The 13832-nt window shown below is 45.7% G+C and overlaps 1 protein-coding gene across 3 annotated transcripts; it reads right to left on the bottom strand.

Annotated features, from left to right (window-relative positions):
* Positions 1–3313: 3313 nt before the first annotated feature.
* On the bottom strand, positions 3314–9809 carry LOC136758408 (putative ankyrin repeat domain-containing protein 20A4). 3 transcript variants are annotated; one of them, XM_066712716.1, is made up of 8 exons: positions 9507–9809; positions 7707–7821; positions 7352–7525; positions 7082–7188; positions 6716–6853; positions 6141–6318; positions 5148–5597; positions 3314–4448 (listed from the first exon to the last, which is right to left on the bottom strand). In XM_066712716.1, the coding sequence occupies exons 1-8, from the start codon at positions 9641–9643 to the stop codon at positions 3576–3578; spliced, it is 2172 nt and encodes a 723-aa protein (XP_066568813.1). In that variant the 5' UTR covers positions 9644–9809; the 3' UTR covers positions 3314–3575. The 3 variants fall into 3 exon arrangements, with proteins under 3 accessions (XP_066568813.1, XP_066568815.1, XP_066568814.1); XM_066712718.1 differs by lacking the exon at positions 9507–9809 and adding an exon at positions 8114–9383; XM_066712717.1 differs by lacking the exon at positions 9507–9809 and adding an exon at positions 8168–9383.
* Between the last annotated feature and the right edge of the window lie 4023 nt (positions 9810–13832).

The following is a 13832-nucleotide window of genomic DNA, read 5'->3' as shown; positions in this document are numbered from 1 at the left end:
TCCTGAGGTGCTGCTACAGTGAAATGAAGAGTCTTTATTAATGCAAATAGAGAAGCATCTCTCAGTGACAATCAGAGAATGAACACACCGTGATTCCTGCTGGACTCGCGTCCCCTGTGCGCCTCGGTGCCTCGGCCTCACTGCGCTGTTCTTCAATCCCTGGCTCCCCCTCTCATTCTCAGTCTCTCCCTCTGCCTCATCTTCACCTGCCTCCATCCTTCAGCTACATCTTCTTGCTCTCGCCCTGCTTCTTCTAGCTCTCTCTCTGTCTCTCTGTGTCTCTCTCTCCGTGTGTCTCTCCATGTCTCTATCTCTAGTCTCTCTCTGTGTCTTTGTGTTTCTGTCTCTCTCTCTCTCTGTGTGTGTGTGTGTCTGTCTCTGTTTCTCTCTCTGCGTGTCTGTCTCTCACTCTGTCTCTCTCTATTGCCCCGTTTCCACTGGTGGACACGTCCGTGTTTTGTGGACAGTTAACTATCTGCTGCCAGACGTGTCCGTAAGCGTCTGTCCCGCCCACTGAGGAAATATCTCCGCTTCTGAAAGCGAAGATGTGCACTTGACTTGCAGACAGACAGGGAGGAGATCAGATACATTGTGTCGGAAGATATAATCTCAAATGCCGTGTGCGATCACGAAGAAATTAGTTTTATTAGCAGCATGTAGTGAAATCCACATACAGAAACAATGACTGCTTACAGTTAATATCTGAGTGTATTATAAACCATTTACAAGTTAAATTAATGAATACAAAAATACAGCAGATCTGGGTTTCCCTATAAAACATTAAGGACTGGTTTAATAAATGCGTCCGTAAGTTCATAAACGCTATGACCGAGACGTGCACACTTCAGTTAAATTATAACCGGCTATATTGTAGCTAGATTATTAATCGTGAAACGTGTGTATTTTGTAAAGTAAATTATAAATAATACGGCAAAAAGCATTATGTAATAAATACATATATACTAGCACAAATGATGACGATAATAATATTGTTGCACATGGAAACGTATTCTTATGTGCACATGCTTGCCTGAATATAATGTTGTCTACAAGTTTAGCTCTTCCTAATATCTCTTAACAGAAACGTGTATTTATTACGCCGTTTACAATCATTTAAGGCACGAAGAATAAAATAGACACAAAAGTCCTCTCCACGTCAGGCTGTGTCGCTCATAGCGTCTCTGTTTTTAAAACGAAACAAAAAACAAACCCACAGTCCCACCCATAAGAGGGACGGATTCACAACGGCCTGGTTTTACAAAAAAAAGCTCTGGGACGCGTCGGCATGGCATGGCACAGCACGGCACGGACGCTTAAGCCAGTGGAACCGAGGCATAAGTCTCTCTGTGTCTCTCTCTTTGTCTCTCTCTCTGTCCGTCTCTGCATCTCTCTCTCTATGTCTCTCTGTGTCTCTCTGTCTCGGCCCCTGTCTCTGCATCTCTCTCTGTCTCAGCATCTCTGTCTCTGTCTCACTCTCTATGTCTCTGTCTGTCTCCCTCTCTCCCTCCCTCCCTTTGTCCAGAATTAGATTTTATCGTCATTAAGAAACTTTATATACCCCCCTTCCTCTGCATCTTATTTTATGTCAATCTATTCAGCACATAAAGCCCAATAACACATAAATGTACTGAAATGTGATCTTCCATAAAACAACCACAACAAACAGAACTCAGTGGAAGCGGCTCGGTGATTGTGGCAGCGGTGTGGACCGCCGTCCATGTTTCAAAGAGAAGCAGGCAGTACCATAGAGGACTGAACACCAAAGTCCAGCTATACAAAGCCTGTGTGATCAGCAGTGTCCTCTATGGCAGCGAGTCCTGGACGGAGCGACGCGTCAGGGAAGACGGCTGACGGATGCCAACAACAATTCAATTACAATTAACCTATTCCGGGCGGCCCTTTCTAATTTTGTTCCAATTCATATGATGATGACAATTTGAACTACCCAGTGAGCAATTAATTTCAATGCGACGCATCAGGGACTATGAGGCGCCGTTAGGGACATTATCACTGAATAACAGTTACGCTCTCTACACTGAAAACGAGACCACATAGGTGACGTCAAAATATCAGTAATCCCGCGCAGCATTATTGCATATTAAGTGAAAGTGGAAACTAACATGTGTAATACAGATTAAGCGCAAAGGTCTGGTTTGTCACGCATTTGCATTCTATACATATGTATGGCTATGTATATACAATTAATAGAGTTGTATAAATGTGTTGTTAGGCTATATATTAAAAGCCAGCTGAAGCACAAGCCAATCCAAGCTTGTGTCATAAATATACATTTCACTATGATTATGGCGCGGTCTAGTCTGGACTTTGGCGGAGGTGGTGTGGCATTTATAGCCTGGATAGGATCCTTGGATCACTCGGTTATTAATGGACACCAAACGAGCACGATGGGGCGAATGGCCTCCTCTCGATTGGACACTGTCTGATGCTCTTACGTTCTATTTGATTTAATAAAAATGTTGGCACATTTCTGTGGACTCATGCTTAACTTTGTGTTAACTTTTGTATTATCACTCTTTACTATTGATTACAAATTGGATACAATTTTAGGTCTGTGTGTCCAGTTTGAGCTCATTTAAATTTTTCATTACATTAGCATAGCACAATGGAAGCCAATTGTCGCAATTGCTAACTTTCAAAAGCTGACTAATATCTGTTTGAGTAGGAAATCTGTCTAAATGCCAAAATACTGTAGTAGTATCCCTTTATATAACTTAAGGCTTAATAATAATAGTAAAGAGTGATAATACAAAAGTTAACACAAAGTTAAGCATGAGTCCACAGAAATGTGCCAACATTTTTATTAAATCAAATAGAACGTAAGAGCATCAGACAGTGTCCAATCGAGAGGAGGCCATTCGCCCCATCGTGCTCGTTTGGTGTCCATTAATAACCGAGTGATCCAAGGATCCTATCCAGGCTATAAATGCCACACCACCTCCGCCAAAGTCCAGACTAGACCGCGCCATAATCATAGTAAAATGTATATTTATGACACAAGCTTGGATTGGCTTGTGCTTCAGCTGGCTTTTAATCTATAGCCTAACAACCCATTTATACAACTCTATTAATTGTATATACATAGGCTACAGTACATAGCCATACATATGTATAGAATGCAAATGCGTGACAAACCAGCCCTTTGCGCTTAATCTGTATTACACATGTTAGTTTCCACTTTCACTTAATATGCAATAATGCTGCGCGGGAGTACTGATATTTTGACGTCACCTATGTGGTCTCGTTTTCAGTGTTGAGAGCGCAAGTGTTTTTCAGTGATAATGTCCCTAACGGCGCCTCATAGAAGACGGCTGACGGACGCCAACAACAATTAAATTACAATGAACCTATTCCGGGCGGCCCTTTCTAATTGTGTTCCAGTTCGTATGATGATGACAATTTGAACTACCCAGTGAGCAATTAATTTCAAATTAGACCAAAAACATTCTGCTGTAAACGTATGAATCTCCAGCGATTCTCAGTCACAGCTTTGGAAGTTTGTAACCCAAAATAATTTAAAGATTCGGTCATCAATAGACGAATCCTCCGGTGGTTTTTTAGATTACATGAACATTCAGTCCAGTGATCTCAAACTGGCTGAGCTTATTTGCGTTCAGGGACTCAGCCAGTTTGACACAGTGCTGCGTCACCTCCTGTATGCTGTTCTTTGTGATCAGCACACAGGTTCCGTCTGGGATTTGCATGCCGTTCTCATTTCTCGAATGAGAGTCGAACACGTGGAATGCCCTGCTTCCACGTATCACGGCAAACGTCGATCCTGCAAACGTGACGAGACAAGCTCTGAACTCAGTCAGCGTTGTCTGCAGAGCGTCGCCCAGGGACAACACTATCCCAGATAAAGCACTGTCACTGGGACCGCCCAGCAGCCCGGCCACCGACTCGCCCATCGATGTGGTGCAGCTGGTGCCAAACACTTTCAGCTGACCTGGAAGTTCAGTAACTAATGTATACGTGTTTTTCACTGCAGCAGTGCTCTGCAGCTTGGAGTACAGCTTGTTCCCGCGCTGCAGGATAGCGTCCAGGTCAGCACTATCCCACTTCTCGGGGCTCTTCACTTCGCTGTATATTACTGAACAGAAGCTGTTGGGCACACACTGCTTCCCGCTGTTGTGCCCAAAGCGCTCGTGGCCCTGGTGACAGCTGCCGCGCACGACGCCGATGGCCGCCTGCTCTCTGGGGAGACGTGCGGTCTGTGTCGCACACGGCTTTGTCTGCTGCACAGAACCGCCTCCACCTTGGGTTCTGCTCGCCGCGCTCGTTTGCTGGTCAGTGTAATTGGTTTTCTTTTTCTCTGTCTGCATCATTTTAACAGGAGACTTAACTTCGCTGTGGTCAGTCGCTTTACCTTCCGAGGAGAGGCCCTCCTCCTCTGCCCATGCCTTCCTCCGAGGCAGAGTCTTACATGGCACCTGTAATATAATACATGTGTATATCGGCTACATGTACATATAAGAATCTATTCAATCTTTTTTTTACCTTCTACCTGTAATTGCTGCTTACCTGACACATTTATAAAGGCAAGACTTCTGCCTGAGGTTGCGCAGCTCGGTCTGGATGTGCGGCCCTCTGCTTCCTGTATCTGAGCCCCAGGAACCCGCACAGCAGCGCCGCACACCAGAGCAGTTCACTATGACACCTAACAGCACTTTTCTTTCTGTCGAGAATTCATCTTTACTGCCCAGACTCTTAAACGACACAGAAGCTGTCCGCGCTCTGTGCTATGGAGTCCTCTTGACTGGTAAACTTGCGCACAGGATTGGCATTATGATTGTTTTATAAAGCACTGCAGTGCTGTGCCATTGGAAAACCACGGTTCACAGTAAACAAAAACCAAGTGAAAGCATGATAAAGAATGGAGAAATATAGGAAACATACAAGAAATTGTCCGCTGTCAAAGCAACAGTATGTGCAGAGACAACCACATGATTACACAATTGTTTCTATGCTGATCTGTCCCAGAACATTTTTAACAATTAAGCCTGGAAAATAAAGCCTTCTACAGATGTGTCAGACACTTGCAGCTCAGTGTCCTTCCCTTCAATCTCCAGGTATGAAGAGTTTCTACTCCCAGTCACACGTGATATAGAAAACGAGAGCGGGACGCCTACCTCTCTCTCCGACTCCTTGCTCTGCTGCTTGGCGAGAAGGGCCCGCAGCTTCCGGTTCTTGCTGAGGAGGGCCTGGTTGCAGTCTTCCACATTCTGGACATAGTTGTCACAGTCGGCCTTCATCTTGGCCAGACTGTCTCTGAACCGCTCCTGCTCCTCGGCCAGGGCCTTCTCGTGCACCAGGCCCTGTTTCTGAGCTGCTGCCAGCTGCTGGCGCAGGAGCTGGTTCTCCAACTGTGCCCGGGCCAGTCTCTCTGCCAGACTCTCCTCTGGAACTGAGGTCTCGTGCCGTGGCTCCATCACCTCTCGCAGCAGGGCCTGCAGGTGTGCCTGGGCTTGGTCTCTCTCTCGCTGCGCGCTCTCCAGGAGAGCGGTCTTCTCTGCAAGGGAGTGGGTGACCCGGTGGCACTTGTTCTGCAAGACGGTCAGCTGCAGCTTCAGAGACGCAACCTTTATGATAGAAAAGCACAAGAGACACACGAACGGTAAGTCTGGCATTCACAAGTGCTCCCACGTTCACAGCCAACACTCGGACACGGGCTGGTGTTTCTGGGGGACACAGCCTGCCTTCTCACAGGCACAGAGCTGACAGTGAGGAGTGGATTGAGTGAGGATGTGCAGACCTTTGACTGACACACTGACGGAAGCTGTGCCTTTACAGTTTGCCCGGCAGGATCAGAAACTAGAAAAAGACTGAACTGATCAGTACGTATCATTTACAGAACAATATTGATTAAGCTGACTGACAGATCAAATGACATTAAAAATGTAGATGATAAAGACACACATCTACAGGATTAGGACTCATTGGCACGCTGACAGTATTATGTGGACTTTGGGTCCATGTCTGCACCGGACTGAGAGCAGGCCAGCCATGTCTGTGTTGTAATTCACGGGACAATGAAGCAGGGAGTCGCTGCGACTTCCACATCATGTCCTGTAGCCACAGAGCGAGCAGACAGGACCAAGACAGGAGGGAAGAGAAGAGTTTACCTCATCCCATGCCTGTGCGTCTTCAATGCTGGGGTCACTGGCACTGTCGAGAGCTGCCCCTCCCAGCGTCCATGCTCTGCTCAGGCTGCCAGGGAGCTTGGCCTCCTGTCCCTTGCTGTGTGACGGAGTCTGCGCAGGTCTGCTCTTGGTCCCATGGGTCATGATGCGATTTGAGCAGCTGGAAAGCAAAGGCAACAGGCTCTTAAACAGACACGTTATCTTCCTGTGAGAGTCACAGAGCCGCAGCACTGGAGAGGAGACCCCCGTCACTCGTCCGACTCAGTGTCAGTGTGAGGTGACACAGCCCCTCGTCCCTGGTGAAGCTCTTCAGAACAATTCAAATCATTGTTTTAAATTCCTCTCATTAGGAGCATTTCTTATAAAGACTAATATACATTTGAAAAACTTTTATTACATATATTGTAACGAGAGATACATATGTGTATTCTACATGTGTGCGAATCAACACTGCTGCATCTGAATCTAAAGGAAAGTACTTTTTCACAAAACAATGCAACAATGCAAAACAATTCACAAAACTACTTGATAATAGATGATCTGCAGAGCAGTCTCACCCGTGGTGTCCATGCATCGCTGCGAGGACCTCAGCAGTGTGTCCACTGCTGTCCTCCAGCGATGCGTCCGCACCGTAGCTCAACAGGATGCAGACCAAGGGCAGGAAGCCGTTGCTGGCAGCTATCATCAGCGGCGTCCTGAGAAAAGCCAGATCATCTTGTTACAGGACAATACTCAACCGTTTCATATAAACACTGTTCATTCTGTGCTCTTGCAAGCTGTCGAGACATTAAACCGCCATCAGGTCCGTGTCTGTGCTCTGTGATCCGGTCCGATCCAGAGGAGACACTCCCCGTCCCTCCCTCTCACAGATCTGTCGCTTTTCTAGGTCATTCTGTGGTCCAGAGAAATAAACCGCTGCCCACCTCATTGAGTTGTCCCTGGCGTTGATCTTGGCCCCTTTCTTGTGCAGCAGGGTGACCACGCGGATGTGGTTCTCCGCGGTGGCCAGGAGCAGCGGGGTGCAGCCTTCCTAAAAGTGAGGAGAACATCTTTACAGCACATCATTCAACTACCCATTACAGTCGCTATTTCTGCATCACATTTTCACTATATATTCACTATATATATGTTTGTGTATTCATTTTACATGTTACATGCCATAAGGCACACAATCCGGAGCTATGAAGCCGTACCTTATTCCTGGCCTCAATGTCTGCCCCGTGTCGCACTAGCTGGGCAGCCAGAGCGACAGACGGGACGAGGGCAGCGAAATGGAGGGCCGTGTTCCCGTCCACGTCCATCACGTTGGGGTCGGCTCCGTGTTTCAGGAGCGCCGCCACGCAGCCCTGCTGCCCACACTGCACCGCCTGCAACACAAACCCCAAAGACACGCTGCGTTACCATCGATCCCACTGGACACTCTTCGTGGATCAGAAGCTGGGTGGTTTGATTGTCTTTGTTTAAAAATAAGAAACTAGGGAAAAAAACTATTTAGAAAGGGAGGGAGTGCAGTACTGATGAGACAGACACGCAGACGCTGGGCTTTACCTTCATCAGTGCAGTGCTGTGCTGGTCATCGCACAGATCCAACTCTGCCTTCCGCTCGGCCAGGAAAGCGACGACCTCCTCCTGTCCAGAGACGCAGGCCAGGTGCAGGGGTGTTCTGGAGACAGAGACAGCAATTAAAACCCTGTCTGTGTTCTCACTGCAGCAGTAGTAGTAATAATAATAACAATAATAATAATATAGAGAGATGTTAATTCATAGTGCAAAGTCTGTATCTAAGCCCTGCCGAGTTCATAATAGACCATAGACACACATATGGCCACCACATCACTATTTTATCCCTGAAGAAAACACTGGAGAAGGAAAGAAATAAACAAACTGACAGGAATGGCTGCGCATCAATGCTTGCATTGGTAAGAGTCTACACTGAGACTCGCAGACCTGCCTACCTGTACGCATCGTAACAACAAAACACGCAAAAATCGGGCTGAAGTTCTGCACACCTGCCGTTATTAAAAGACCGATTAAACACCGAGCAGAGCCAATCCAGGCTACAGTATAAATATGGAGGATTGTGAACATCGCGCGTCACTCTCCGGGCTGGCAGGCGAGACGCCGCCCCCTGTCGCTCGACTCTGACGTCAGTGTCGATGCGACGAGCACGGCGTTTTGTCTGAAGGTTTATTCAAGGTTACCCGTGAAATACAGCATCTCATTGTTCATGCATTATGAAGCAATTAGTCGCTTGCCGTAAATCTGGCAACCGATCAAACCATTAGGAAGTGCGGCTCGATGAGCAGCGCAGGGCCTGCTGTGTGCGTGTGAGGCGTGCAGCCCGAGGCCCAAGACACGAGTCGAGAGCGCGCAGGTCGAGTCGCTACTCGAGTCAAACTCGGCGGCTGCGCGTCATTACAGAGCCGAGAGATGAGCTCCGTCCTCGACAGGTGACAGTTCAGCACCAGCTCTCGTCTCCATTACTGTCCTGTCCCTCAAACAGCACTGCGCGACATCGCAGGACACCCAATTAACCTTAATTGCACGTATACATGCACATACTACTGCCGAGCCGTAATTACGTGTGTACAAGGACTATCACACACACTGAACACAAACACGGCACCGCGGAATGACTTTGATTAGTTTCACTGCTTATGTTGTGTGATTTGCAGCCCATGGCCCCGGCCTTCAGGCGAGTCATTTCTGCAGGTCAGCTAGAACAAACTGCATTATTTGTGGTATTATTCAGTGACTGCACTCTATTTATTCATTAAATGTTGTCTTTTTGTGTTGAGTAAACAGCAATGAGCTACATATACTTACGTTTTCGGGTAGCTACAGAGGCTCTGTTTTTATGTATTAATACTCTACTTGCACTTTATATTGAGAGAAAGCTTATCAGGGAGCACCAGCCCGATACCAGGACAGCAGTTAAGGTAAAAACAGAGTAATAAAGCAGTTGTTATATGCATAGTGTATGGTTTTCTGGGGGACAGGTTGGGCAGTGTAAGTGTCTTAGGCCGCTGAGCGTCCCACTCAAAAACACAATGTCCAGGGTTGGCAGGTGTGTACAGTGAGCAGCATATACATGCATAATAATAATGCACGCTGATACGGTTATGTGCTGGAGAGCAACCTAAATCATCTGGTCTATAAATAGGTTTTTATTTTTTAAACAACATTAATCTAGATCTTCGGCAATAATGTGCCCCCAGAATAACTTTCGATTATCAGTTATTCAGTGTATGATACATGTGTTAAAAAGGCAGGAGCTTCCTCTATAAAGCAGTCATTTTATTCGAGTAATATTATTATTAATAATAATAATAATAATACATTTCTTACCTGTTATGTTCGTCCAGCATATTGAAGCCATGCTTCTTTCCAAGTTTTTTCAACTGCGACAGATTCCCCCTGGCGGCAGCTTTGTGTATCTTTCCGATAATATTTTTCTGCTTCTTCTTATTCATAAAACGGAACATCTTTAGTTCCTCTTGAATTGTTTAGTGCAATATGAATGATATCCGCTCGCCGTCTGTCAGCAATGTCAGCTAGTTATGACGAGTTATGACAACTTATGGAAAGACTGATGCACAGTCGAATTATGACGTCATAGTTGCAGTGTACTTTACCATGGCATGGCAACCAGACACGTGTCTGTACAGTGTCTGTGTCTCCCTCATTTTATTATATATATATATATAGTTATACCCTGAAACCTTAATAGACACACTGTCAATGTTTATACATTAGTGTAGGAAGTCATGCTTTTGCATACACAGTATGTTTAGCTTTTAAGTCTTAGCAAATGAGCTAGTATTTGGCTGGTTATGTCTAAAATGTGATTATAAAAGTGTCTGAAATACAGATCCCACAATGCACTGTGCAGTCTACCTAATTTTTCCCTAATTTTTGAACGTTCAAAAACAGACTGGATAGGATCCTTTGATCACTTAGTTATTAATGGACACCAAACGAGCACGATGGGGCGAATGGCCTCCTCTGAATTGGACACTTTTTGTTCTTCTTATCACTTTAAGCAGAATACTGCCTCATTTTAAAGTTACACTGAGAACCAAGCAGTGCAAAGAAAGAACTCTGACAAAACCATGTAATAAAAGTCTTCTACACAGCTTTCTGAGATTTGTATGCAGATCATTTATTATTCTTTTAGCAGTTCTATAAAAAAAATAAGTCACTGGAACACACTGTGTGATCTACACCTCTAAGACTCTAAGGAGTCTAGCGAGTTGCAGGCTGTTCTCTGTTTGACGCAGGAGGAGAAATGATTTTCTCAAATAAAAAAAACCCAAACCAACAGTTTTCTTTTTGTCGCCGACTTGAGGCGGGATTCCAGCCACGTGGCGTGTGCTGTATACAGACCTGCTGACACACACGGCAGTGATGTGCACCGCACCACTCCACTGCATCCTGATAAAACAATGTCTGATCCCGATTCTCCAAAAAAACACTTGCTGGTCATATTCCAGTTGATCGTAGTGGGTCTTTATTCAATCGTTTCGTTATCTTTCAAGTCAAAAGCACTGCCCAAAGGGAGGGGTCAACTAAACCTTCCTATCCAAGCTGTGTCACTCAGACAGTGCCTTCCTATTTCCTGTTTGTGTCTATGGTGAGGCACACAGGAACTGTCTTCGCCGTCTCACCTTGGGGTCCTCAGGTTGTCTCCAGCCCTTGTCTTTGGTCTTAAAATAGCTGAAATAGTTTTCGTTGCGGGTGACGCATTTCTCTATATAGTCACTGCATTCGAGACTTAATTACGAACGAACACAGCTGTTGAGTCTCAAGACACTTTATTGCTTCCGGTTCTGTTCGATCCCATGCCGAAGCGCAGTCAGCCTCCACCAGGCGGTTCTGAGAGTTCGGGTCCCACTGTGCCGTGGACGCGCCTCCGAGACCAGGGTTTCCCTCCTCCCTGCGCAGCTGGGTGTCGGCCTCCTCTCTCTCTCTCTCTCTCTCTCTCTCACCCTGAAAGAGAAAGCAAAAACGATCAAAACAAAACAGATATTAATGCACCCTCCCCCCAAAGTGCCTTGTCCAGGACATGCATGACATTGTATTACTGTACTGAGTCATTCACTCGCACACTATCTTGTGTGGAAAAGGCTCAGACGCCAGCCTGCTCTAAACTCAGACCATCTGAGACCGCTGATCTAATGGGACAATGGTCAGCAAGCGTGCGGTTCACTGTGTCTGTTCTGAGCGGCAACTCACAGCCTACATGATCCTGAGGTGCTGCTACAGTGAAATGAAGAGTCTTTATTAATGCAAATAGAGAAGCATCTCTCAGTGACAATCAGAGAATGAACACACCGTGATTCCTGCTGGACTCGCGTCCCCTGTGCGCCTCGGTGCCTCGGCCTCACTGCGCTGTTCTTCAATCCCTGGCTCCCCCTCTCATTCTCAGTCTCTCCCTCTGCCTCATCTTCACCTGCCTCCATCCTTCAGCTACATCTTCTTGCTCTCGCCCTGCTTCTTCTAGCTCTCTCTCTGTCTCTCTGTGTCTCTCTCTCCGTGTGTCTCTCCATGTCTCTATCTCTAGTCTCTCTCTGTGTCTTTGTGTTTCTGTCTCTCTCTCTCTCTGTGTGTGTGTGTGTCTGTCTCTGTTTCTCTCTCTGCGTGTCTGTCTCTCACTCTGTCTCTCTCTATTGCCCCGTTTCCACTGGTGGACACGTCCGTGTTTTGTGGACAGTTAACTATCTGCTGCCAGACGTGTCCGTAAGCGTCTGTCCCGCCCACTGAGGAAATATCTCCGCTTCTGAAAGCGAAGATGTGCACTTGACTTGCAGACAGACAGGGAGGAGATCAGATACATTGTGTCGGAAGATATAATCTCAAATGCCGTGTGCGATCACGAAGAAATTAGTTTTATTAGCAGCATGTAGTGAAATCCACATACAGAAACAATGACTGCTTACAGTTAATATCTGAGTGTATTATAAACCATTTACAAGTTAAATTAATGAATACAAAAATACAGCAGATCTGGGTTTCCCTATAAAACATTAAGGACTGGTTTAATAAATGCGTCCGTAAGTTCATAAACGCTATGACCGAGACGTGCACACTTCAGTTAAATTATAACCGGCTATATTGTAGCTAGATTATTAATCGTGAAACGTGTGTATTTTGTAAAGTAAATTATAAATAATACGGCAAAAAGCATTATGTAATAAATACATATATACTAGCACAAATGATGACGATAATAATATTGTTGCACATGGAAACGTATTCTTATGTGCACATGCTTGCCTGAATATAATGTTGTCTACAAGTTTAGCTCTTCCTAATATCTCTTAACAGAAACGTGTATTTATTACGCCGTTTACAATCATTTAAGGCACGAAGAATAAAATAGACACAAAAGTCCTCTCCACGTCAGGCTGTGTCGCTCATAGCGTCTCTGTTTTTAAAACGAAACAAAAAACAAACCCACAGTCCCACCCATAAGAGGGACGGATTCACAACGGCCTGGTTTTACAAAAAAAAGCTCTGGGACGCGTCGGCATGGCATGGCACAGCACGGCACGGACGCTTAAGCCAGTGGAACCGAGGCATAAGTCTCTCTGTGTCTCTCTCTTTGTCTCTCTCTCTGTCCGTCTCTGCATCTCTCTCTCTATGTCTCTCTGTGTCTCTCTGTCTCTGCCCCTGTCTCTGCATCTCTCTCTGTCTCAGCATCTCTGTCTCTGTCTCACTCTCTATGTCTCTGTCTGTCTCCCTCTCTCCCTCCCTCCCTTTGTCCAGAATTAGATTTTATCGTCATTAAGAAACTTTATATACCCCCCTTCCTCTGCATCTTATTTTATGTCAATCTATTCAGCACATAAAGCCCAATAACACATAAATGTACTGAAATGTGATCTTCCATAAAACAACCACAACAAACAGAACTCAGTGGAAGCGGCTCGGTGATTGTGGCAGCAGTGTGGACCGCCGTCCATGTTTCAAAGAGAAGCAGGCAGTACCATAGAGGACTGAACACCAAAGTCCAGCTATACAAAGCCTGTGTGATCAGCAGTGTCCTCTATGGCAGCGAGTCCTGGACGGAGCGACGCGTCAGGGAAGACGGCTGACGGATGCCAACAACAATTCAATTACAATTAACCTATTCCGGGCGGCCCTTTCTAATTTTGTTCCAATTCATATGATGATGACAATTTGAACTACCCAGTGAGCAATTAATTTCAATGCGACGCATCAGGGACTATGAGGCGCCGTTAGGGACATTATCACTGAATAACAGTTACGCTCTCTACACTGAAAACGAGACCACATAGGTGACGTCAAAATATCAGTAATCCCGCGCAGCATTATTGCATATTAAGTGAAAGTGGAAACTAACATGTGTAATACAGATTAAGCGCAAAGGTCTGGTTTGTCACGCATTTGCATTCTATACATATGTATGGCTATGTATATACAATTAATAGAGTTGTATAAATGTGTTGTTAGGCTATATATTAAAAGCCAGCTGAAGCACAAGCCAATCCAAGCTTGTGTCATAAATATACATTTCACTATGATTATGGCGCGGTCTAGTCTGGACTTTGGCGGAGGTGGTGTGGCATTTATAGCCTGGATAGGATCCTTGGATCACTCGGTTATTAATGGACACCAAACGAGCACGATGGGGCGAATGGCCTCCTCTCG

The sequence above is a fragment of the Amia ocellicauda genome, chromosome 9, assembly GCF_036373705.1.
Source record: "Amia ocellicauda isolate fAmiCal2 chromosome 9, fAmiCal2.hap1, whole genome shotgun sequence".
Lineage (NCBI taxonomy): Eukaryota > Metazoa > Chordata > Actinopteri > Amiiformes > Amiidae > Amia > Amia ocellicauda.
The sequence above is the reverse complement of the archived record's forward strand: the minus strand, read 5'-3'. Positions and strand labels throughout refer to the sequence as shown.